General features: G+C 38.7%; 1 protein-coding gene across 1 annotated transcript; it reads left to right on the top strand.

The window, feature by feature from the left end:
• Positions 1-1,034: 1,034 nt before the first annotated feature.
• Positions 1,035-20,049, top strand: LOC117995350 (dnaJ homolog subfamily C member 11). Its single transcript, XM_034983360.2, has 13 exons — positions 1,035-1,186; positions 2,641-2,815; positions 3,468-3,549; positions 4,338-4,457; positions 4,878-5,005; positions 5,766-5,957; positions 6,863-7,076; positions 7,598-7,714; positions 8,389-8,580; positions 9,135-9,268; positions 9,831-9,979; positions 12,026-12,155; positions 12,995-20,049. Exons 1-13 carry the CDS (start codon positions 1,118-1,120, stop codon positions 13,018-13,020), a joined length of 1,728 nt encoding a protein of 575 aa, XP_034839251.1. The 5' UTR covers positions 1,035-1,117; the 3' UTR covers positions 13,021-20,049.
• The last annotated feature ends 5,198 nt before the right edge of the window (positions 20,050-25,247 follow it).

Below are 25,247 nucleotides of genomic sequence, written 5' to 3'. Positions count from 1 at the left end.
ATGTCGTTATGACATGACACTGACAGACTTGTCATCTAGTCATTATCGTTTCTATGTGGTTTCTAGATATAAAATCTTGTCCGTGGTATTTTTGTTTATTATGATCTCTTCAATGGATGCGGGTAACTTTAACCGCATCCGTTGAATCCATTTATTATTAACGTCTGGTAGAGGGTCCAACGACACTGTCTGGCAATGCATGATGTGATTTCAATATAGTTAACTCCGAGGAAAATAAAAAAATTTACACTTAGAAGTAGGTAAGATTTTTTACAGCTTTGTTACCTATTATCTCCCAAAGTCACCATGATTCAAACAAACATCCAAACAAACGTTCCTCCCAGTGTTGGGGATAAAAACATGCCCCGTACACGGTCAAGCATGTTTGTCAAATTTTACGTTTTGTTTGATCAAGGTCATCAAACACAAGAGCAAAGCACAGTGCAAATACGATTCAAACAGGTCTGTCAAACGCGTTTGTCAAACCTGTCACTTTTAACGTAAAATCCAGAAAGGGATACTGCGCTGAGCATAGCCGCTGAGTGATGAGCACCGCAGACAAAGGATTTCTTGCATTAACTTTAGCAATGTGTTTTAAAAAAAGATAAAAAGGAGACGTTGGGCACGAGAATGGTAAAAACAGCGAGATAATATATTCACACAAGAAAATTTACTGAAAGAAAATATATGGAGCTAAAATGGAACGTTTGTTTGACAAACATAGCCATACACCGTCAAGCATGTTTAACAAACAGAATATCAATCAAATTTGCCAAACACGTACCTAGTTTATTTTGACAAACACGTGAAAAACGACTGCAGACGGTCAAGCATGTTTGTCAAACACCTGAAATTTGACAAACCATTTTAATGTCATTAATTTCTATGAGGCCCATATGGCCCATAAGGTTTGACACGTCTCTAAAGTTACCCGTTACCTTTATACTAACCATAAACCTAAAGTATCATTATAGTCTCTGGTCAAATCAAATGTCAGTAATGTCTCGGTGGTATTACGTGAGACGTCACGTCAGTGCAGTGGTGAAAAGAAATATCTTGAGTGATTTTGTGATTCGGTTGTAATTTGCGGCATTTTTATAATATAAAATTAGTGATAATGGACGAAGAAGGAGAAAGTATTTTACTAGAAGATAATTACTATCAGTTACTTAATGTATCTAAAACGGTAAATATTTTTTATCATTTTTCCTTTCCTCAAAATTATCTTAAATAATGCACCTACATTATATAACTTTGGAAGTAAAATATAAAAATGCTATTAAAATGGTTGTGTACCTATAATCCTAACATAGACCGCGTCATACATATTTCCATGTCCAAAGTTTTACTGTTACACAATTATTTATAAGAATGTTTGTAGGTTATGCCTGCAATTGAAATCAAACATGCCGACTTTAGAATAGATGATTTAGAGTTAGACTATAAGAAGCCGATTAATATATTACTTAAACGTTTCTCTTGCTTGGTGCAGTTATTGTCAATTCATTTCACTAAATTTTAATGTGTAGAATTTTTTTGTCAATTTTTTTTAATTATGAAATTATATTGATCTCTTTTTATATTCGCATCAGTCAGCCTTTGGACCCTGTTTTGGCCACACAGGCCTTCTCTAATAAGAGCCACCACACTCTTTCAAAGTCTCATCCAGCCACTTCCCGCCACCTCTCTTTTTAAAACTAAATAGGTTTGTTCTTGATTGCAATCAGACCAATTAGTATCATGCAGCCTAAAGTTGTGCGCCCCTGCCTAGAAGATGCATATTCACTCTTCTTTTGAAAATCCCATTATTAAAAATGGCAGAGGAAACAAAATCCAAAAAGGAATTCTAGCAGTGCATATTGAAAGTCTACTTATATTGTTAGTCCATGGTGCCAGAGATCCTCTCGCTTGTGGTCTACCCAAACCCTCAAACCCAAACCCCAATAACTTTTTGCCTGATTCAGGATTTAATCTAGAACCCCTTATTTAGCACAATATGCTAGTCACTAAATCAACAAGACAGTCATAGAAATAGGTTGTGACAAATGATCTTCTTCTTGCTCTAACTCCTACTTCTCGAGTCGACTGTCACCTCAAACACACCAGACCACAAAACCTCAAACCAAAAAACCGTAACTGCGATAGCTCGGTCTTAAAGGTAGCCATCATGGAGAAAAGATTAGTCAGCCTTATTTGCAGCCTACTTATCTGTTTCTGTAGTAGCTGCTTCCAGGGACGCTGGGTGCTTGTGATCAGTATAAAACTAAGCACCACACGGGGAAGCTTTTCATGTCCCCAAGTGATGTGAATGGATGATATTACTAAAGTATTCTCTTGTTCTTCTTTATGTGCTTCTCCATTATTGAAGGACACCTGTAGCTTTCTAAACATCTTGACGGTGGCTAGGCGGAAAAGATTTCCGACTGTTGTTATTCCAGTCCTTTTTGTGTGTTGTTTCGGATTGACTATGCTGCGTAGGCCCTATTGGCCACTACAGCGTCACCGGGGAGGGTGGCGAGCGCGAAGCTCCGCCTAGTCAAGTCCACTCCCTTATGTTTTGTAGCCATTCTTACTTCTTACCACCCATCTTTTTCCTGCGATTTTTCTCCACAAGTATTTTACGAGCTTTATTTTCTCCAGGCTACTCCGGAAGAGATAAACAGCGCGTACCGTCGCTTCTCACGCATCTTTCACCCAGACAAGCACAGCACAGATCCCAACAAGCAAAAATGGGCAGAACAAATATTCAACAAAGTAAAGGAGGCATACGAAGTGCTCTCAGATTCACACAAAAGGGCTATTTATGATACCCTTGGTAAGTAAGATGTTTAGGGTTCCATATCTCCAGATAAAAGGGAACCCTAATAGGTTCATTTCTTTGTCTGTCTACAGGTTACCCTGCTTCAATCTTAGATTGTATAATCATATACCACCAGATCTCATTGTGGGCTGGTTAGTCATCTTATTTAATCATCGTCATCATCATTATCATCAACCGATAGACGTGCACTGCTGGACGTAGGAACTTCCACACGCTATGGTCTTGTGCCGCCTGAATCCAGCGGCTCCCTGCGACTCATCTGATGTTGTCCATCCAACTAGTGGAGGGCCTTCCAACGCTGCACCTTTCGGTCCGAGATCGCCATTCCAGCACCTTGAGACCCCATTGTCTATCGTTTTTCCGAACTATGTGCCTTGCCCATTGCCACTTCAGCTTTGCAAACTGTTGAGCTATGTTGGTTACTCTAGTTTTGGATTATTCTAGGATCTCCTCATTTCTGATTTGATGACGTAGAGAGACTCCAAGCGTAGCTCTCTCCATCACTCACTGAATGAGACTGAGCTTTCTTATGAGGCCCATAGTTAGCGACCATATTGTCTCAGATCCATATGCCATGACTGGCAACATACACTGTTCGAAGACTTTGGTCTTCAAACACTAATTTAATATTATACATTATTTACAGGAAAAAGAGGACTAGAAGTAGATGGGTGGGAAGTGATCTTCCGGACCCGTACACCACGGGAGATTAGAGAAGAATATGAAAGGTACGAAATAAAATAATTTCCAATTTGATGACACTTGAAGCTGTGGTAGCCTAGTGGTCAGGACGTCCACCTACCAATCGGAGGTCGGGGTTCGATCCCAGGCACGCACCTCTAACTTTTCGGAGTTATGTGTGTTTTTAAGTAATTAAAATATCACTTGCTTTAACGGTGAAGGAAAACATCGTGAGGAAACCTGCATGCCTGAGAGTTCTCCATAATATTCTCAAAGGTATGTGAAGTCTACCAATCCGCAGATGGCCAGCGTGGTAGACTATAGCCAAAACCCTTCTCACTCTGAGAGGAGACCCGCGCTCAGTAGTGAGCCGGCGATGGGTTGATCACGATGATGCTCTCACTTACAACTTTGTCATGTGGATTTACCACGCTGGCCATGTGCGGATTGGTAAACTTCACACACTTTTGAGAACATTGTGGGGAACTCTCAGGCATGCACGATGTTTTCCTTCACCGCTAAAGCAAGTGATATTTAATTACTTAAAATGCACATAACTCTGAAAAGTTAGAGGTGCGTGCCCGGGATCAAATCACCGACCTCTGATTAGAAGGTGGGCGACGACGTCCTATCCACTAGGCTATCACAGCTTTTTCTTACTTTGACTTTTTCTTAACAATTCTTCATAATTTGACTTAATCTTAACAAATACAAGTCAGTATAATTGTTGCTTGCTTTTGGCAGGCAAGTTTAATAGTGACTTTAATTGTCTGGCGCGCAAAGGGTTCTTAGTTTTTAAAGTTTTTCTTGTTTGAAAATCCTATAAATTTTTTAGACTAAAGAGGGAGCGAGAGGAGAGAAGGTTGCAGCAGAGCGCAAACCCAAGAGGCACCATTACACTTTCTATCAACGCGACAGATATGTTCATGAAGTATTATGATGAATATGATATTTTGTAAGTATGTCTCAGCTTGCTTTAGATTTTTTTTTTTAAATTTCTATAACTGTACTTAATTTTAGCTTGGGTTTAGACTGTGTGTTGTCTGCCAGTCAGTCAGTTATGGTACTATCTCATATGATAAAGATATGACAAAAAGAATTAATACTGTAGTAAGTCGGGTAAAAATTGTTTGAATGTCTTAATAATTTTAAATACATATCAAATCCAACCCGCGTCTCCTGGGATCGCGCCCGATGCTCTAACCGATGCGTCGGGCGCGATCCCAAGAGACGCGGGTTCGAATCTTGCTGGTCTGCAATTTTTGATATGTATTTAAAATTATTTAGAAATTTCCTTGAAATGTAGGTAAAACACTATAAAAGTTATAAGATATAGTATTAATAATCTATAAGATAGTGATATTAATTATTACAGGGAAGATTCAGCCATAATCCCTACCATTGAAGTGTCTGGTATGACAATCCAGCAGTCTATAGACGCTCCGGTCACACTGAGAAACACTGTCACTTTATCAGGGAACATTTCTACACAAAATGGCACAGGTAATTAAACTAAGCATAATATGATTGGTATCAACACTATAATACTACTTTAATATAATATAAACTAGATGATGCCCGCGACTTCGTCCGCGTGGATTTAGGTTTTTAAAAATCCCGTGGGAACTCTTTAATTTTCCGTGATAAAAAGTAGCCTATGTCCTTCCCTGGGATGCAAGCTATATCTGTACCAAATTTCGTCAAAATCGGTTAAACGGATGGGCCGTGAAAGGCTAGCCGACAGACAGACAGACTCACTTTCGCATTTATAATATTAGTATGGATTAATTAAAGCAATATTCGCTATTGAGAACACAGGTATTCAAAAAGGTTACATTAAATTCTGCCTAGTAGGCATCGTCCAGGCAAGCGCGCCTCATCTTAGACTTTATCATTGCTTTCTTTAAAACATGATTGTCATCAAGTACAAGCCTACAGTGCGACAAGGCTCTTTTTACATTGACAGGGGGCGCTGTTGGAGAACAAAGGCTTGTAGATTATTCAAACGAGAACAAAGGGAACACGTGACGGCAACGTTAGTTCTGATTTTCGCCACTCGCCAAAAGAGCCTTGTCGCACTGTATCTTGCAATTTAAAAAAAATACTAGACTTCATGTAAGTTTCAGTTTTTAAAAATCCTGTGGGTACTCTTTGATTCTATACCTCTAACTAAAATTAATGACCACCCATTGCTTATTTATTCTTGTAGTTAACTTATTGACCAAATCCGTTGCATATTTACTGTAGTTAAATTATTTTACAGGTACAGGTTCACTATCAATGTCCAACAGACATCTAAGCTCTGAAAGAGGGTGGACTGAGTTGGAATGTGGTATAGGAAATGGGCCAGTCTTCGGGTTCAAGATATTCAGGACTATATCTAGGCTTATGTTTGTGAACTGTGGGACGGGATTGCAGTTTACGCCTAGAGGGATTGTGCCTACTTTTGTATCAAGTAAGTTTCTGTTTCAAAATTACTTTATTGAAAAGAAGACTGGTTGAACGTGTTGAACGATTTTGGGATGGGTAAAAACTTACCCATGCTAATACATACATACTAAGGCTCAATTTACACTGGAAGGGAATGAAAGCGAATTTCTAAAATATCACATAGCATATTGAGTTTTATATCCACTTCGTTAAACACAAAATTCTTGCCCAAATGAAAAAATCGGCGGAATAAGCGGGAATTCCCGCGACTTCACGGGAATTTTGTTTCTCGGTAAAAATTTATTACGTGGTGAAGATAGAAATCAATATGCTATGTATTATTTTAGAAATTCGCTTCCATTCCTTTTCAATGTAAATTGAGCCTAATGCTAATGGATATACTAATGCTAATAGTGTTCCAACTGTTTTTGTGCTGGCACTACAAAAAGCCACCAAACAAGAAAAGACGAAGTGCTCGGACTGCTGATAGATGTAAAAAACTAAACTAATGTTAATGGTTTAAATTTACAATTGAAATTTTAATTTTTGATACTACAATATTAATTCAAAAATAAAAATAAAAACACTGTTATTTCATGGTGTTAAGTTTTCACTACTGTTGGCAGTCCCCACTTTTTTTATAAAGCTTTTATTATCAGGCTTTTACATTAATGTATGTCAGCCTAGTCCCCACTTAGTGCCAACTTTTTTATTTTATACTAGCATCTACCCGCAGCCTCGACTCAAAAACTCTTTGATTTTCCGAGATAAAAATTAGTATATGCAAGACCCTGGGTTGCACACTATCTCTGTACCAAATTTCGTCCAAATCGGTTGGTCAAATGGTCAGTGAAAAGGCAAAAGATAGACAGATAAACAGACTTCACTTTCGCATTTGTAATAGTATATATATTTATGATTTCTTCCCAGCAATGGCCTTACAACTAGATGCTCACTCAGTGGGTTACTTAACGTACAGAGCGGGAGGACAAGCAGGGTCCTCTATGACCTCTACATATGTGAGGGACTCAGAGAAGTACCATTTGAATACTGCAGTACAGATAGGCAACCCTCATTCCTTCATATCATTTAATTTTATGAAGAAGTTGCCACAGCATGACTTGAAGTTACGTCTCGCTCTAAAGTAAGTCTTGTTTTATACTGCTTTTACTTGCAACCGATTTTATACTGTGTATAAAACACAGTATAAAATCGGTGCTAAATGATACTCTTGTAGAAATCTGCATTATAAGATATTTTACTTGATATCAAAAAAAGAATATATATATAGATATATTTATATATATATATATATTCTATTATATTCTATTATTGTCAAAAACATGTCAATAATCAAATTGTCATTGTTTCAAACGTTTTATATTATATCTTGTCCCATGTCAAAAGTACGGTTCACCTGTAAATTAAGACTAAAATCGTACTTTTGACATGAAATTTGACACAAAGTTAAAATTAAATTTTACGGTTATGATCCCTATTTCTTTTATTTTCTCGTTTTTCCTTTGCCTTGCATATCTACAATCATAGACTAGAAACCACTTTTCAAAACCAAGAGTTGAAATACAAGAACGAAATTTAAAATACACTATCGGAGGTTCTACACAACCTAACATACTATCTAAAGTAATCAAACAAATGTTTCAGATTTGGCACTTTCGGTGCGATCGCCGAGTACGGGGCAGAAAAAAAGGTGTCTCAGAACAGCAGTGTGTCCGCGGCAGTCATGCTTGGCATTCCCAGTGGAGTTATGCTCAAACTTAAGTAAGTTTCCTTGCTATCGCTCTTTGTGTCATTTTTCCCATTGTTGACGACTGTACGTACCTGTTGTACAGTGTGACCTAACCAGTAATATCTAAATAATAGCCCATAAGAGATACATGTATCTCAATGCATTCCTTTAATAAAACAGTCCAAAACCAACGTTCGGGTCGTACGCTCATTTCCGTCACCTTGTCCCAGCCTTAGACTGTAACTTCTGACGACTTCCTTGACGCAGTGTTGAGCGCTGTGATCTTATTAGTGGGAGGTCCCAGGCTCGATTCCCAGCAGGGGAAATAATTTCTTAATTTTCTCTGGTCTGGTCTAGTGGAAGGCTTCGGCCGTGACTAGTTGCACCCTACTGGCAAAAGCCGTGCGCCAATTGATTTAGCGTTCCGGCACGATGCCGTGTAGAAACCACTGGGTATGGGTTTAGTGAAAACTGCCATACCCCTCCCAAGTTAGCCCGCTTCCATCTTAGACTGTGTCATCACTTACCACCAGGTAAGGGGCTTGTATCTCAATAAAAATAAATTAAAATAACACCTTCCCTCTATATGTATACTAGCTGTATCTCGCCCCGGCTTCGCTTGGGTGGGATTTCCGGAAAGCCTTTTTTGTTCTTCCTCAGTTTGCGCTATATCTATAAAAGCTTTTAATAAGGTGATGTTTTCCAGATGGTCATGTTCCTCACAAACTGTAGTACTGCCAATACACCTGTGCGAGGAGGTCATCCCCGCGCCGGTGTTCTACGCCACCGTGGTGCCCATGGTGTCGTGGCTGATACTGAAGAAGGCGGTGCTGGACCCCATCGCCCGCGAGCGGCGCGAGAGGGAGCGCCAGCGGTCTATGGAGGCCAACTTTGAGAGGTGGGCATGAAGTAGAAATAATCAGTACCCTTATTATAAATGCGAAAGTGTGTTTGTTTGTTGGTTTGTCCTTCAATCACGTCGCAACGGATTGACGTGATTTTTTGCATAGGTAGGTGTAGTTAAAGACCTGGAGAGTGACATAGGCTACTTTTCACCCTGGGAAATCAGAGATCCCACTGGATTTTTAAAACCTAAATCCATGCGAACAAAGTCGCGTGCATCAGCTAGGGCATAAAGTAATGGAGTTCACTTTCAATTTTTACTTGAAGTAAATACCTACTTATCGCTATCCCACTTTGACTAATCAATTAGAGCGAGAGATCGGACCGCAGTAGGGTGCGATCTCTGCTCCAAAATCAGACCTTGATCGCTATTCTATTAGTCCTATTAAACAAGCGTTAAAGTTCTGTTTACAAATTTCCCATGCAAAAACTGTCAAACTATCAATTTAGTGATAACTAAGTTGATAGTTTGACAGTTTTTTAAGTAAGTTAAACTCTTAAATTTCATCATTTAAATCGTTAAATTTATACCTGTACTTTTAATTGAAGGCTACAAGAAATGCAGAGGCAAGCCAGAGCAACCATTGAGCTCATGAGAGAAACATATTCTAGAATAAGAAGCGACGAAGAAAAGAAGAAAGGACTGGTCATCATTAGAGCGCTATATGGAAAGTTGCCCGCGGGTAAAGAAAACTATTAACATATTTTTCATTTATTTTTCATTAGCTTTATATTAAGTAATAGTTGATCCTCGAAACTTCGTCCGCGTACATTTTTAAATATCCCTTGGGATCTCCTTGATTTCCGGAATAAAAAGTGGTTTATGTCCTTCCCCGGGATGTAAACTCACCATGTACCAAATTGTTTGTTGTTGTTATTAAAAACTGTTGGGCCGTGAAAAGTTAGCAGTCAGACAGACACACTTTCGCATTTATAATATTAGCATTATTTATTACTAGCTGATGCCGGCGACTTCGTCCGCGTCGATTTAGTTTTTAAAAAATCCCGTGGGATCTCTTTGATTTTCCAAGATAAAAAGTAGCCTATGTCCTTCCCCGGGATGCACGCTATATCTGTACCAAATTTCGTCAAAATCGGTTGAACGGATGGGCCGTGAAAGGCTAGCAGACTGACAGACAGACACTTTCGCATTTATAATATTAGTATGGATTTATATTATTATTTATCTTCCATAGTTCACTGTCACTGTCCTTCAACTGTCTTACATAAGTTTAACGTTCATAGGTGTGACAGATCACGAAATAAGCTCGGAGCAGGCAGGCGACGCTGCGTCTCCAGACAGCCCTCTTCCTTACGCGGAGGTGATAGACGTCACCATACCAGTGCAGTGCCTCATCAAAGACTCACGGCTCGAACTTTTGGAAGCTAGCAAGGTGACTTTTCTGTCCTTTTATGATGCTTCTAATTACTAATATAGGCTTAGAGCAGACAGCCGACTCCATGTCTTCAGACAACCCTTACCCGTGGCCCACTTCGTCATTCTTTACGGGGCACCAATATACAGTGTAGTTGTGAAAATGGAACTCTATAAAAATACATATTTTTTTTGTATGTCCGCTTTTTGTCCTCCGACATGATGATCGGAGACTTTTTATGGCAGACATGGCTGGCTTTCTTTTTTTTTTTTGCCTTGCTCTGTTGGACGAGAATGATCAGCTACGTTTTTTTTTCAGCTTGTCCATTCATTATTATAATAATATGTTACATGCTATTTTTATTCTTATGTATAATATTACATTATCTCATATAATATAAATATACATATTTTATTACTTTATTCATTCTTATACCTACCTATTTATATGTACAGTTTCTTATTTGCTAATTAATGCTAACATTTTATATTCTTCTTTTAAATATAAGAAGACATTAGAATGAGTCCAATAACGACTTGCTATAGGTATTTGTGGAGCATATCGAACAGTTTCCACTGAAGCCGTGCTGGTGATAGCTGGGCTTGTCCCTATAGCGAAATAGCAGGCCGATTCAGAACACTTCGATTACATAATTATCAAAACGATTCGGTAAGTTATCCTACGATAAGATGTGCTTTCAATTCAGAATAACCGTATCAACAGAGAAATTGTCGAAACCGAAACCAGATCGAACCGATGTCGATATCGTTCGATTATAACACACACGCACACAACACACACACGCACACATACAAGATCACACACATACACACACATATATGCATACACACACTGTTGTAATTTTATTATTGTACATATATTTATTCTAAATCTATTCTGTTAAAATAGTTTTCATTATAATTTTAGGTAATCTCTTGTGGCCTTCTTTTAGAACTAAATTTAGATTTAATAATAATTATGTAATTACGCTGTTGATTACTTTCAAATAAACAAAATAAAATAAAATAAATAACGCTCAAACGCTATTTATTCACAACAACCTCAACGAATAAGATTTTCCGAACTTCCGATAATTTTTTATTGTTACTTATCGAAAGCTATAGAGCATTCGATATCCTTTTGTTTACTTACGTACCGCGTTAGATACTGTTATTTCGTAAGGGTCATAATTTTATGGAGATTAATAGGACGCAATGAAAAGGATGCAAGGCTTCTGAAACTTTTATATTTATGAAAAAATTAAAAAATTGGTTAAATAAGAGTTGGACTCGCACTTCGTCGATACCGGTTTTTTAACCGACTTCAAAAAAAGGAGGAGGTTCTCAATTCGTCGGAATCTTTTTTTTTTTTTTTTTTTTTTTTTTTTTTTTTTTTTTTTTTTTTTTTTTTTTTTTTTTTTTTTTTTTTTTTATGTATGTTCCCCGATTACTCGAAGACGCCTGGACCGATTTTGAAAATTTTTTTTTTGTTTGAAAGGGTATACTTCAAAGTTGGTCCCATTTAAATTTGGTGAAGATCTGATGAACATCTTCGAAGATAGATACTGGAACTCCTCAACGGATAAGAGTAAATTGCTCGCGATCAGTGTATAAGCTTAGTAAACAGTAGATTTTTAACCAGTCATAGCATAATTCCATGGGGCCACAAAAAATTGTGAAATAATTTTTTTTTACAAAAAAACTAAAAACCGACTTCGATACACAAACACTAAAAATTGAAAAATAATTTAATTTATTACCGAATATCTTATGTATACAAGAGTTAATATAGTTCCATAATAATATTTTTTTGGGTCGGTGCCAATGAGGTGCCATTGTGGAGTCTCATAAAAATATGAAGTCTAGACGATTCGCGCAGCTAAAGCTAATTGGCACCGGCACCAAAAAGTATTATTATGGAACTATATTAACTCTTGTATACATAAGATATTCGGTAATAAATTAAATTATTTTTCAATTTTTAGTGTTTGTGTATCGAAGTCGGTTTTTATTTTTTTTGTAAAATTTTTTTTTAGTTGTTATAACCTATGTTTTTCTTTCCCAGTCGGAGCTGCCGGGTTTCTTCGACCCGTGCGTGGGTGAGGACAAACACCTCACTGTCAAGTACTACTTTCACAGCAGCCTCCACTGCTGTACCGTGTCCGACTCACAGGCTCTAGTACTGCCGCGCAATAGTGAGTACACCCTCCACATTCTCTATCTTCTTCTATATATATATATAAAAGAAAAAGGTGACTTACTGAGTGATCTATCAACGCACAGCTCAAACTACTGGACGGATCGGGCCGAAATTTGGCATGGAGATAGCTATTATGACGTAGGCATCTGCTGAGAAAGGATTTTTGGACATTCAACCCCTAAGGGGGTAAAATAGAGGTTTGAGTCGCGGGCATAACCTAGTAGATACATAATTATTTAGCGATAAGTTTTGAGAAAGGTCCCGCTATATGTGTTCTATTCCATGTGTGAACTGTCATGTCAAAAGTACGATTTTTGTCCTTAATCTAAGGGTAAACCCATGAATCGTAGTCGCGGGTAACCTATGTTACTCCTTGGTTAATCCTCTACGTGTCTGTGAAAGTCCCGTCAAAATAGGTTCAGCCGTTCCGACTTCCGAAGATAAGCCCGTTCAAACATACATACACTTCAATTTTATTTACTAGTATTGATACAACTAGATGATGCCCGCGACTTCGTCCGCGTTGTTGTAGGATTTTAATATCCCGTGGGAATTCTTTGATTTTCCGGGATAAAAAGTAGCCTATATTCGTCACCGGGATGCAAGCTATATTTGTACTAAATTTCATTGAAAAAGATTAAACGGACGAGCCGTGAAAAGCTAGCAGACAGACAGACAGACACACAGACACACAGACACACTTTCGTATTTATAATATTAGTATGGATTAGTATGGATAACACCTACAATTATCCTACTTCTGCTACTCTGCACTGTCTCATTCTCTCGAAATTTAGTTGTCTGAGAATTGCACATGTTACTTTTTGTTTACAGACCATCGAATAAAGAATAGATCCTGAAGGCTAAAGTCGAGGCGCAAATAAGCGGCGCCGGTTACACGTTACAGTGTAACAGACACATGAATATACATCGTTAGACTTATATTTGCAATCACAATACAATGTTGCCATTTCCTAATATAGCCTGACTAGAAATACTTTCTTTGTTTGATGCCTGCTGGATTTAATGCTCGTGTTAGAGGTGCCAGGATAACCAAGCCCCTTAGACTGGGGGCACACGATGCGTTGCGGCGCCGCACCGCAAAGATTTCACCGTATCAGCGGGCACACGAGCGGTGCGGCGCCGCAACGTTGTTATGTCGCAGCGGCGCCGGAGCAGCTTTGGACAGTCTGTTAATAAAAACAACTGAGCGGTGCCGCTCCGACGTTGCAACGCATTCACGCCTCCCCGCCTCGTCTCGTTGGTTGCAAGTCCGCTGCGGCGCCGGAGCGCATCCTGTGACATGCCACAGATATTTCTATGTAAGACACCGCTCCGGCGCTGCACCGCCGCCGCAACGCACCGTGTGCCCCCGCTCTTAGGTAGTTACTGCTGATGTGTGGCACTTTCAAAAATTAAACGTTTTTTTCTTTCTTTTTCTAAATATAAAAAATCTTGCTCTGGGGGCGCCATTAGTATTATGGTCTATGGTCACCAAGTATATGGTCTTGTATAAATTAGTTACACAAGCTTTCCGCAATATGGCGAGTTGTTTTATTTTTCTGGTCAGGCTTCTTTACCTACACAATGAGGCTAATTTCGTTGTACATTCTCTAAACTAAATTGACAGGTCTAAATCTAGCATTACAGTGGCACCGATTCCGTTGTCTTTCTCTAAACTAAATTTAGAGGATCTGCATCCTTTTCTTTTTAACAATGCTAAAAAAGGACAGAACATGAACTTTATATTAAAAGACTCTAAATTTTAGTGCACGCTACAAATTTAAACAGCAGGCTCGTGGCTGTGCGCTAAAATCACGGGTTTTAACATCTAAAAATTAAATTAAAAACTGTCAAACTGTTGTCGGCTCTTTTTCATATTACATTAGTAAGAAGACGATGCGAATACTCTAAAATTTGGTTGTGCTCAGAATCAGTACCAGTGTAGCCAACACTTTTATACACTCTTTAAAATAAACTGTAATGACAGGTCTTAATGTAATGCTATCACTTTCACATTTCTCGTTGCGGAAAAGAATAGCACTAGATTTAGACCTGTCAATTTAGTTTAGAGATCTGTTTACAACAAAATTAGCCACAAGGATGTTGTCTCCAAACTGAATTAAGAGTATCTGCATCTTTTTCTCTTTGCTATTGCTAAAAAAGGACGGAACATGAATTTTAAATTAAAGACTGCGATGTACAAATAATGTATACCGTAGATACATAGACTGGAGTGATACTTTACAAATCTAAACATTATGCCGAAGACTGGCCCCTGAAGACACGAGGTTTGACAGTTTTAAATTAAATTAAGTTTGTCTGTCCCTTTTTCATTACAATGACAAGAAAAAGATGCAAACATTCTATTTAGTAACGATCAGAATCAGTACCATTGTGAAAGATATAGCAATACATTTAGACTTGTCATAAATAGAGATTGTGTACAGCGGAATTAATGCAATGAAGTTATTTTATTTATTTATCAGCCTCAATGTTTAAACTAAATTGATAGGGCTAATTGTATTGCTCAAGATGAGCTTTCGGGCGTCAAAAGTGTCCGTGGATATAGGCACCCCCCAATGGGGGGTATATTTTTCGTTTTATCGTGTAACATTTGCATAATATTATGTGTTATCATTTTACCAATCACAAAGTTATTATACACTTTATTTTTAATTTGACTAAGATAAGATTTACAATGCAGTTTTAAGCACTTTACGTTAAATTTTATGTGGTTTTGGTGTAAATATAATGAATTTGAAGCGGGCACTTTTTCTGTTAGATTTTGCGTGTGACCTTTGTATCTGTCACATATGTGGCGTACTTTATCTAAGTTGTAGACTGTAGTGCTATCCTTTTCATCACGGAGCATTATGAAAGGGATAGTATGAAAAGTAGGACTTTTATACACTGTCAATTTTGTTTAGTTTTGGGTCTTAGGGTCTTAGCACATCCGATACTTTTAACGGTCAGACTTTAAAGTCCAGATGCGGCGTCGAGCTTCCATCAGATTCCATCTAACCATCGTGTCTGCTATGAGAGAATGATTATGTACAACCGAATTAGCCTCAATGTGGTGGAAGCATACCTGTACGCCTTCGAGCACTTGCATACTTTTCTAAGCGCGTTAAATAAAGTTCTATAACGGAAGGACAGATCGGCGGGGTGATTACGTATCTCGCGACAGGCTTGCGACAGGCGTAAACCTCGCGATCATTGCTGTCAAACGTCCGGCTAGAGAGAGACAGCAATAGCCGCAAAGCAAAATAAGAAGAAGAAAGACAGCAAATGAACTGTCGGATTGCTACTGCTGTCGCGTTGCTGTTGCTACTACATCGTTTTACAATCACCCCGCGGGCACGAAGCAGAAAGCAGATTCGATCCGAACTGAGTAGGCTCTTGCGGTAGTGAAGCGGTGCGGGAGGGTTGACAGTTATATCACAAGTTGACGAATCACTGAGCTCCCGCGTCACGTCATCACACCCCTCCCGCACCGCCCCACTACCACAGGAACTAGTGACGTAACGTTTGTAATCTGATACGAATACAATCACTAATACTAGGAGTCATCATCATCAACATCATGATCAACCCATCACCGGCTCACTACAGAGCGCGGGTCTCCTCTCAGAGTGAGAAGGGTTTGGCCATAGTCTACCACGCTGGCCATGTGCGGATTGGTAGACTTCACACACCTTTGAGAACATTATGGAGAACTCACGCATGCAGGTTTCCTCACGATGTTTTCCTTCACCGTTAAAGCAAGTGATATTTAATTAATCAAAACGCACATAATTCCGAAAAGTTAGAGGTGCGTGCCCGGGATCGAACCCCCGACCTCCGATTAGAAGGCGGACGTCCTAACCACTAGGCTATCACTGCTTATTATTATATTAGGCTATTAAGTTAGTGGGAAAGATATTGTAACGAATAATGCGCCTAAAAATTTGTCTCTACATCCAGAGTTGATAGCAAACGGAAACCCTTTGGTAAACGTAAGACTATGATTCAAGGACCAAAGGAAAAATGTAATACAACAAACTCTAAAGAATCTGTTTTTGACAGGCTTTACAAGCCGAACCGAACTGCACCAAAAAGGTTAGTAAAGATGTTAGGCAAAGGAAAGTTACACGATTAGATCACGAAAATTGATAATTTTAAATACAGATCAAAAATTGCGAACCGGCAGGAGTCGAACCCGCGTCTCCTGGGATCGCGCCCGACGCTCTGACCACTAAGCTACAGCCCGCTTACTGCCAGTGACGAAATTTTTGATATGTATGTTTACTCAGTACTGAATCCTTGAAGTGTAGGTAAAACACTATAAAAATTATCAAATATACGAAAATTGATATTTGGGTTTTCGATTACAAAAGAAAAAATACGTAGGTAGTATTTATTTACGTATTTCACGATTTTTGAAAATGCTACCCCCACGCCGATTTTGTAAATTTCACCCGAGCGAAGCCGGGGCGGGTCAGCTAGAGATAAAATATGTCGCTTCTGATGACAGAAGTACTCATTTATTTTGTCGACAAAAGATCGGCTATAATGTGTGTGAGTGTTTATATTTCAATGAGAAAGTCAAATTCAAATCCTCCATACTATTAATTAATGCATACTTAATATTATAAATGCGAAAGTGTGTCTGAATGTCTGTCTGCTAGCTTTTCACGGCCCAACCGTTCAACCGATTTTGATGAAATTTAGTACAGAGTTAGCTTATATCCCGGGGAAGGACATAGCCTACTTTTCATCCCGGAAAATTGATGAGTTCCCACGGGATTTTTAAAAACCTAAATCTACGCGTACGAAGTCGCGGGCATCAGTTAGTCCATACTAATATTATAAATGTGAAAGTGTGTCTGTCTGTTTGTCTGTCTGTCTGCTAGCTTTTCACAGCTCAACCGTTCAAGCGATTTTGACGAAATTTGGCACAGAGATAGTTTGCATCCCGGGGAAGGACATAGGCTACTTTTTATCCCGGAAAATTGAAGAGTTCACAGGATTTTTAAAAACCTAAAATCCACACGGACCAAATCGCGGGCTTCAGATGATTGCGTCAGATATTTATAGTGTTTCCACTCATCTACATCACAAATCTATGGTTATGAGTTATGACAGACTACAGTCATCGTTCAAAATATCTAGAACCTTAGATTATGTCTAGAACATTTGGGTCCCGTAGTAAAACGTGACTGAGTTATGCTGCGATGTGCTGTGCTGTACTCTGCGGTTCCTTTTAGCTTATAATGAAGATACAAACAAACTATACTTCACAGCAAGAATCACGAGATATAAGCTGGTTCGCTCATCATCGCATTGCCCATTTAATTCCGTCTTCCGTCTATCTCGTTTGCACTTGTGCTCACGCATGTGACGCTGTTGCAGTCGCACAGTACACCGCGCAGCTCAAAAAAAAACAGCACCAGAAAGTTAGCTTAGCTGAGCACTTCACAGGGGGCTTAATGTTGATTAGGCACCCGCACTCTTCAAGTTAACGTTAACTTTTGTATTGACTTGTGCAACCCACTTTACGTTTTACGTTTAACTTAACACTCGGGGCCCTACTTGGTAGTTAATTTTGTGCAGCTTTGAGTTTTAATCGATAAAAATTATGTCATTGGTAGAAGAAAAAATCATTAACATTCCAAAGTTTGGGAAAGGGTAGCGAAGAAATAAGTTAAAGTATGTATGAATTTTTTCTAATACTTTTAATTACAGTTCTTGCTATTTACGAAGGCGAGTGGACTTTACTTGTGGTTACGTCGGATACACGGGCATTACGTAAGTGTGCGTGCATGTCGGACCAATCAGTCGCGAGCAAGCGCTTGCAAACGCACACATTCAGTGTACATTACTTACACCGATGTGACTTAAACACAAGCATGAGCCTTCGTGAATTGCAAGAACTGTACCAGTTTATAGTATTTGACATGATTTCTTGTCAGTCGACAAAGAGTTCGAGAAACGTATTTGAAACAGGCTCATGTTCCCTAAAATATGGTTAAATAATACGCACAATAATCGTTCTGTACTTAACTATGTAAAGTCAGTCTGGGACGAACGAATCGATTGATTTAGATATTCGATTTATTCGTTCCAGAACGTGAACTCCAAAAAAGTCTTTTGTGAAGACGAATAAACCGATTGTTCAATTGTTCGAACGCATAGTTGTGTTAGGGAATATACTTTAGTTTTCCTTAGTTGAATTAAAAGATAAACTAGCCCTTCCCCTTATAACTTCACAAAGAAACGCGTAAGCGATGCGATTTGCCCGGCGCTTTAGAGCTTCTGGAGTTTTTAACCGTATCATGATTTCATTTATTAGTTCGCGGGAAACAAAGCCGTACTTGTGAGCCATGTATAGTGCGCCTCTTACGTATTTCTTATTACTTACGCATTGTTTACCTTTTAAGTCAATTAAGGAAAAATACAGGCTGTAACCAGAACGCTGGCAAAAACGAAGACAGGTGATAGTACTGATGGTTACTGCTATGATACCACAAAAAAACGCGAAAAAACTATTAAAAATCCTATTTTGTAAAAGTTCACGATAAATTGCAAATAAAACATCTGACTGACGCTAGAAGTCAACGAACTTTGGGAAAGTAGGTCACTCGGAGTCAATGCCGCGTCGTAGGCGGGGCGTTGACCCGAGTTTTGCACACAGTACATTGCGGGTTTGTAAAATTCTAAATCAATAAAAGTAGAAAACGAGGCAAATGGTTATTGGTATTGGATTGTGTTTAGATAGTATAAAAATAACGCTAAGTTTTTGTTAGCGTTCTGGTTACACTATGTAGATTATTCTAGAAAAGTGCCAGACTGTTTGAAGCTATTGCGATGGTTACACTGTAGCTGTCATTTGGGGTTATTACGATAGTCGGCGACAGATTGAGATGGCAATCGGGGAGGGAACGCGCCGCACACCCGTACAGCCCCCCGCTAACCTGGTGGGGGCGAGCGGGGTGTCTCCCCGCCTCAACCTGTCACGTACTATGTGTTTATTACCGAAGGTGATCGCGACTACAGTGATTGTAAACCTCAGTACAGGCATAACGCATAACTGAGTAGGTTCCTGCGGTAGTGGAGCGATGCAGGAGGGAACGTGATGACGTGACGCGGGAGCTCAGTGATTCGTCAACTTGTGACAACTGTCACCCTCCCGCACCGCTCCACTACCGCAGCAGCCTACTCAGTTATGAGGTATACCTATAGTAAACCATCGGTAATGTATCTTACACAAATGAATTTTATATTGCCACATTGCAATAGTACTACCTCTTTTATTCAAATGTGAAATTTTTGGGTTGATTTTTCAATCGCGAAATAAACTGCAGTAGACGCAAAATGTCTTAAACAGATATCCAATATAAATAAATTATCAAAAATGTAATTTATTCTTCATTTAAAAATTATATGACATGATAAATCGGCTTTTAATTTATAATAACTTTAGGTTTCCATGTAGGTATGTATGCGACTAAAATTAATAATCAATCTATGATAAGATACTTTACAGGTTATATTTTGACAAAAATCAAAAATAGTATGGTCCTTTTTGACAAATTATAACAATCTTGCTAAGAAACATAACGACAGATTATTATTACAGATAGGTTTTTTATTAATTTCAATAGTAACTTTGTTAAAGTAATTTAATCTATCGTCTACATTTCACGGTTGAGGAGTATTTCGAATAGAAATAATAATATTTCCGATATTATGATTTATGATGATGAAAATTATGTAATACATAGGTTTAGATGTTTTGTTGTTGTTAGAAAAATATTAAAATTATATATTATTTAGATGTAGCTAATACATACCTACCTACTGTTTTTTTTGGCCACGCCTATTGTAATAAAACATGTTGTTTTTTCCCATTGTATTTTATTTATTCCCAATGTAGCTGTCATCTGTGGCTTCGTAGCTCAGAAATAATAAAATATAGTTTTTATCAACGCCTTATTATGCCCCGCCGCACATGCACCCACGTACCTGCACTGACACGTGCGAGCAAATGCGGAGTTTGGTACTCTGCCATATGTTATAAATACGACCACTCGGACAAGGCTCGTGAAGACCAATGCGAGTGGATGCATGTGCGGCGGGGCTATATTCGCCGCCCTGAGTATTTAATGAGCGTTTTGTACAATTAAAGGAAATTTTCCCGCTCGCTTCGCTCATGAATCTCTTATCTGAACATAATTATTTTGTTCTGCAAAACTTAAGAAATCAAGCGTGCTCGCTTAAGGCATTATTCAGTACTAGTTGATCCGCCCTGGCTTCGCAAGGGAGGCCTACCATACGCAAATATGAATGTGTTATATTAGAATCAAGATCAACCCATCGCCGGCTCACTACTGAGCACGAGTCTCCTCTCAGAATGAGAAGGATTTGGTAAAACTCAGATTATTACTCTATGGGTCAAATGCTTTGATAAACAAAGTCAACGCGTATCACCCGGCCGAAAAACCTGAATCATTATTACAATCGCAATTGGGTATTTTACTACGTCTTTTGAATTTGATAAATATTATTACTTTATTATAAACTAAGGATATAAATAATTTACAAAGTTACAGGCATTTTAATTTTGGAGTGGGAGGGTCTTCTATCAAATTTGTATGAAACCGCACGAAGCTACTATGGCATTAGTCAAAATGACGTCATAATTCTATATCGCGATCTCTGTCTAATCGGAAATATTTAAATGCTTATAACTTTTTGTTATTTGATCGATAGTAATTTTTTCAGTTTTCGTCATTATTTTTATCCTAGTTTATAATAAAGTAATTAAAAAAAATTGGAGTCAAATACCCAATTTTTTGATTGGCTGAATTTATGCCGAAACCTTGGTGTTTATTTCACAACGATTAGTGAGGTGCAGAAACCTATAGTCATGTCCACCAAACGCCTGGAAAGGTTTTATCGTCCATTGTTCCTATGACTACTTTATCATACTACATTATTATATTTTGAGAAGTAGGTACTCAACCCGATATGCAAGAACGATTAAGAATTTAACTAAGTATATCTAACACGTAGTATCTCATATTCATCACGGTTATCGATTTATCGATCCCATAATGGTTGCGAATTATTTGTGGAAGCAGTAATCAATATTCAATATTATTTTTCATTCGTTGACAAGTTGTCTGCGATCTCACCATCTAGGTGATTGACTAGGTAACTCAGTGTTCAACGCTGAATGATAGCCACCGAGCTCTGTTGACATTAGTTGGTTCTACATGCTTCACTGTGTGACCTTAAAATGATTTTTCGTAGAAAACCTTCAATAGATTAAAAATAAAATATGTCAAATGAGCTTGGTAGCTATCATTCATCGTTGACCACTGGGTTAGCAAATCACCTCGCTGGTGGTAAGTGACGATGTCTAAGATAACCTAGCAGGCTAACTTGGAGTGGATTTGGCGGTTTAAGAAAAGATTACCTAGTGCTGTCCATAGAAACATAGTTTGATTTTCATTGAAATATTAATCAATGAAAGACTAGAATTTGATCCAATTCCTAGGTATAATAATATATATATATATAGAATATAATATATTCTCGTGGCATCGGGGGAAAGCTTCACAACGGGAATTCGCGCACCAGTGAAAGAGGCGAAAAGACACCAGTAGTCGTTGACCGGTAGGTGATGAGAGGATCAGCCTACTGATTAGCTAATTCAGTGTCTAACACTTAATGATAGCCACCGAGCTCATTTCACATTTTAATCTTAATCCATTGAAGGTTTTGTACAATTTTTTTTAAATATAATATTAGCCATGTTAATTGACTAATATTACCCCTTTAGCGGGGGGGGAGGGGGGGGGCTGTATGGGTGTTCGGGGCGTTTTTTTTTAGAAAGAATATTAGCCATGTTAAATGACTTCTTTCCTCTCCAACTAAGCGTCAGTCTTGTGCTAGGAGTAGGTACGACAATAGTGCAACGGGCGGGGTTTGAACCGTCGACTTTTCGGTCCACTCCTATACCGGTTGAGCTATTGAGGCTCTAAATTCCCATCCCCTCCCCGATTGCCATTTCAACCTGTCGCGTAAGTACGCGGCCGAAAGAAATGTACATCGACCTTTAGAAAGTGATAGCAGATTTGTAGAGCGTTATCCCTGTCGTTGAGATCGACAAAACGTAATATTATGAGTGTCAAGAGACTACGCTCTACAAAGCCAAAATGTCAATGACTACTGTACTATACCTAAGTGTCGCACAGCTCTTTCAATTTCTAGAACAATTAATTTTGCATTAATTTTTATACGGAGATGTTTCCGAGTATATGGCACATTAGGATTGTTCACGCTAGCTACTAGCTACTTTGTTCAGAACTCTTAGTATGAGTTTTCTTACACAACTCGATAACTTTGATAGAGTTTGAGTGTACAATTTTAAGCAGATCATTAATCTTCTTATTTCATCTATTTAAACATCTTTATTGCTTAATACTATGACAATGCATAAACATACCCTCTTAGGTGCTCTTAGTCCATCCGCCCGTGTGCAACCAGTACCCTGGCGCCCTCTAGTCTAGTAGGAGCACGGAGCAAAATGGAATACTAACAGTTATATTTTCAAACGGAAATTCGGATGCAAATGGTGCAATTTTTAATGATGATTTTAAATGATGACGGCATCGGCCATAACACGAGCGCAGGGTCTTTGAGTACGCCGGCATCGACGCATCTTCGGAGGTGTCGCATTAGAGGGCGCTCGGCGCCCCCTTAGACCCGGCGCCCGTGTGCGCCGCACACCCTGCACCATAGGTAAAGACGCCTCTGTTCGATGCTCGAAAACCATTATCGAGATATCCACATTAACCACAATCTCGTACTAAGCGTAGGTACCTACCGCATTCTGAAGAAAATAATATACTCTGAAGTATTTGTCTAAATAACTCTTCACTTGCGACAAATATACTGCGTGACTAATGTGTTTTGTCTTTATTTCAGTTAGTCATAATCTGTAATTACTGTATTTTTCCGGGCTAACTTTTCATCCAACCGCGGGATGACTTCAACACAGACAGATATAGAGAGCCAGCATGTGCTAGACCTTCATTATAAAAGCTGAAAGTTTGTCTGATTACTGTCCCCAACTCTATACATACTACACACTCTTCGATCACGTCGCAATGGAGCAAAGGATCGTCGTGATTTGTATGGTTATAATAATTAAAGAACTGGAGAGTGACATAATGGACATTGACGACCTGCCTGGCGCAGTGGTAAGCGCTGTTATTAGTGGGAGGTCTCGGGTGCGATTCCTGGCAGGGATTTGGAATTTTATAATTTCTAAATTTCTGGTCTGGTCTGGTGGGAGGCCTCGGCCGTGGCTAGTTACCACCCTACCGGCAAAGCCGTGCCGCCAAGCGATCTAGCGTTCCAGTACGTAGCCGTGTAGAAACCAAAGGTGTATGTATGGGTTTAATAAAAACTGCCATACTCCTTCCAAGTTAGCCCGCTCCCACCTTAGACTGCATCGTCACTTACCATCAAGTGAGATTGCATAACTTGTACCTATCTGAATAAAAAAAAATTGGCTACTTTCATCCCAGAAAATCATAGAGTTCCCACGGGAGTTTAAAAGATCTAAATAAATATGTATGAAGTTGCGGCCATCACCTAGTTATAGAAGACCCGGCAATTCAGAGGTTTTCAGCACGTCTCGGTTGGCAGTCCTGGCTTCGAACACACCTGAAAGAAAATATTTTTTCATATTTTCAACTAGCGGCCCGCCCCGACTTCGAAAGAGCTGAATATTTTTTAAATTTTCTTTGAAAAATATTCTTTACTAGCTGATTCCCGCGACTTCGTCCGCGTGGAATCAGGTTTTCTTAAAATCCCGTGGAAACTCGTGGATTTTGCGTAATAAAAAGTAGCCTATGTCACTCTCCAGGTCTTTATTGCCCATGCAAAAAATCACGTTAATCCTTTGCACCGTTGCGACGTGATTGAAGGACAAACCAACAAACAAACACACTTTCGCATTTATAATAAAATAACTAAAAAGGGTACTGATTGTACCTACCTACACCATTACAAAAAAGAAAGACACAAAAATATTACTCATATTATTGTTGTATATTTATTATTCATCTATCATTATATTATATATAAATATATGTATATATATTATGTATTATATATGTACCTGTGTATATCTTTATCTATATATTATTATTAAGGCATTTCTGTGCCTATTAATATACATAATATTACTTACATTATAATTATTATCTTTATGTTCCCTAACAACTTACGTACACCTTAAACCCAGTCTCACTAGCCTTTAGATCCTCTTCAACCTAGTTGCCTGGTAGAGATCGCTTCACAGCGATAAGGCCGCTGATTGTATGTTCTTCTTTTACATGTTTCTTTTTGTGTCTTTTCTTTTTGGTGTACAATAAAGAATATTAAAAAAAAATAACACATGGTAGAAGTAAGTACAATTATTATAATTTATAAGCTTTCATGACAATTTATTTTTATTTATGTAAATTTTCACGATTTGAAGAGATTTTCAGCGCACCTCGGTCGGCAGCCCTAGCATCCGCCCGGAAGGGGATGTCATCATCATCATGATCAACCCATCGCCGACTCACTACAGAGAATGGGTGTCCTCTCAGAGCGAGAAGGGCTTCGGCTATAGTCTACCACGCTGGCCAAGTGCGGATTGGTAGACTTCACACACCTTTGAGAACATTATGGAGAACTCTCAGGTATGTAGGTTTCCTCACGATGTTTTAATCCACCGTTAAAGCAAGTGATATTTAATTAGTTAAAACGCAGGTAACTCCGAAAAGTTAGAATTGCGTGCCTGGGATCGATCCCCCGACCGTCCGAGGTGGACGTCCTAACCACTAGGCTATCACAGCTTAAAGTATTAAGGGGATGTATAAGATCCTATTTATCCATACATCAGAAATAGAGTTTTTTAGATGTTTTCCATTTTCACGATTTGTAGAGATTTTCAGCGCGCCTCGGTCGGCAGCCGGCGTATTTACATTACGCCACAGATTGAAACAGCCCGATTGCCATCTCAACCTGTCGCGAACTATGG

This window comes from Maniola hyperantus, chromosome Z (assembly GCF_902806685.2).
Source record: "Maniola hyperantus chromosome Z, iAphHyp1.2, whole genome shotgun sequence".
Taxonomy (NCBI): Eukaryota; Metazoa; Arthropoda; class Insecta; order Lepidoptera; family Nymphalidae; genus Maniola; species Maniola hyperantus.
Note: the sequence above shows the minus strand (reverse complement) of the source record. Positions and strands in the feature narration are given on the sequence as shown.

What these genes read in the sequence shown, in the direction of transcription:
- LOC117995350 (XM_034983360.2), top strand. Translation starts at nt 1,118, where the DNA reads ATGGACGAAGAAGGAGAAAGTATTTTACTAGAAGATAATTACTATCAG. An exon ending in TATGATGAATATGATATTTT is followed by an intron (nt 4,458 to 4,877) that starts GTAAGTATGTCT and finishes TAATTATTACAG; the next exon opens with GGAAGATTCAGCCATAATCC. An exon ending in ATATGGAAAGTTGCCCGCGG is followed by an intron (nt 9,269 to 9,830) that starts GTAAAGAAAACT and finishes TAACGTTCATAG; the next exon opens with GTGTGACAGATCACGAAATA.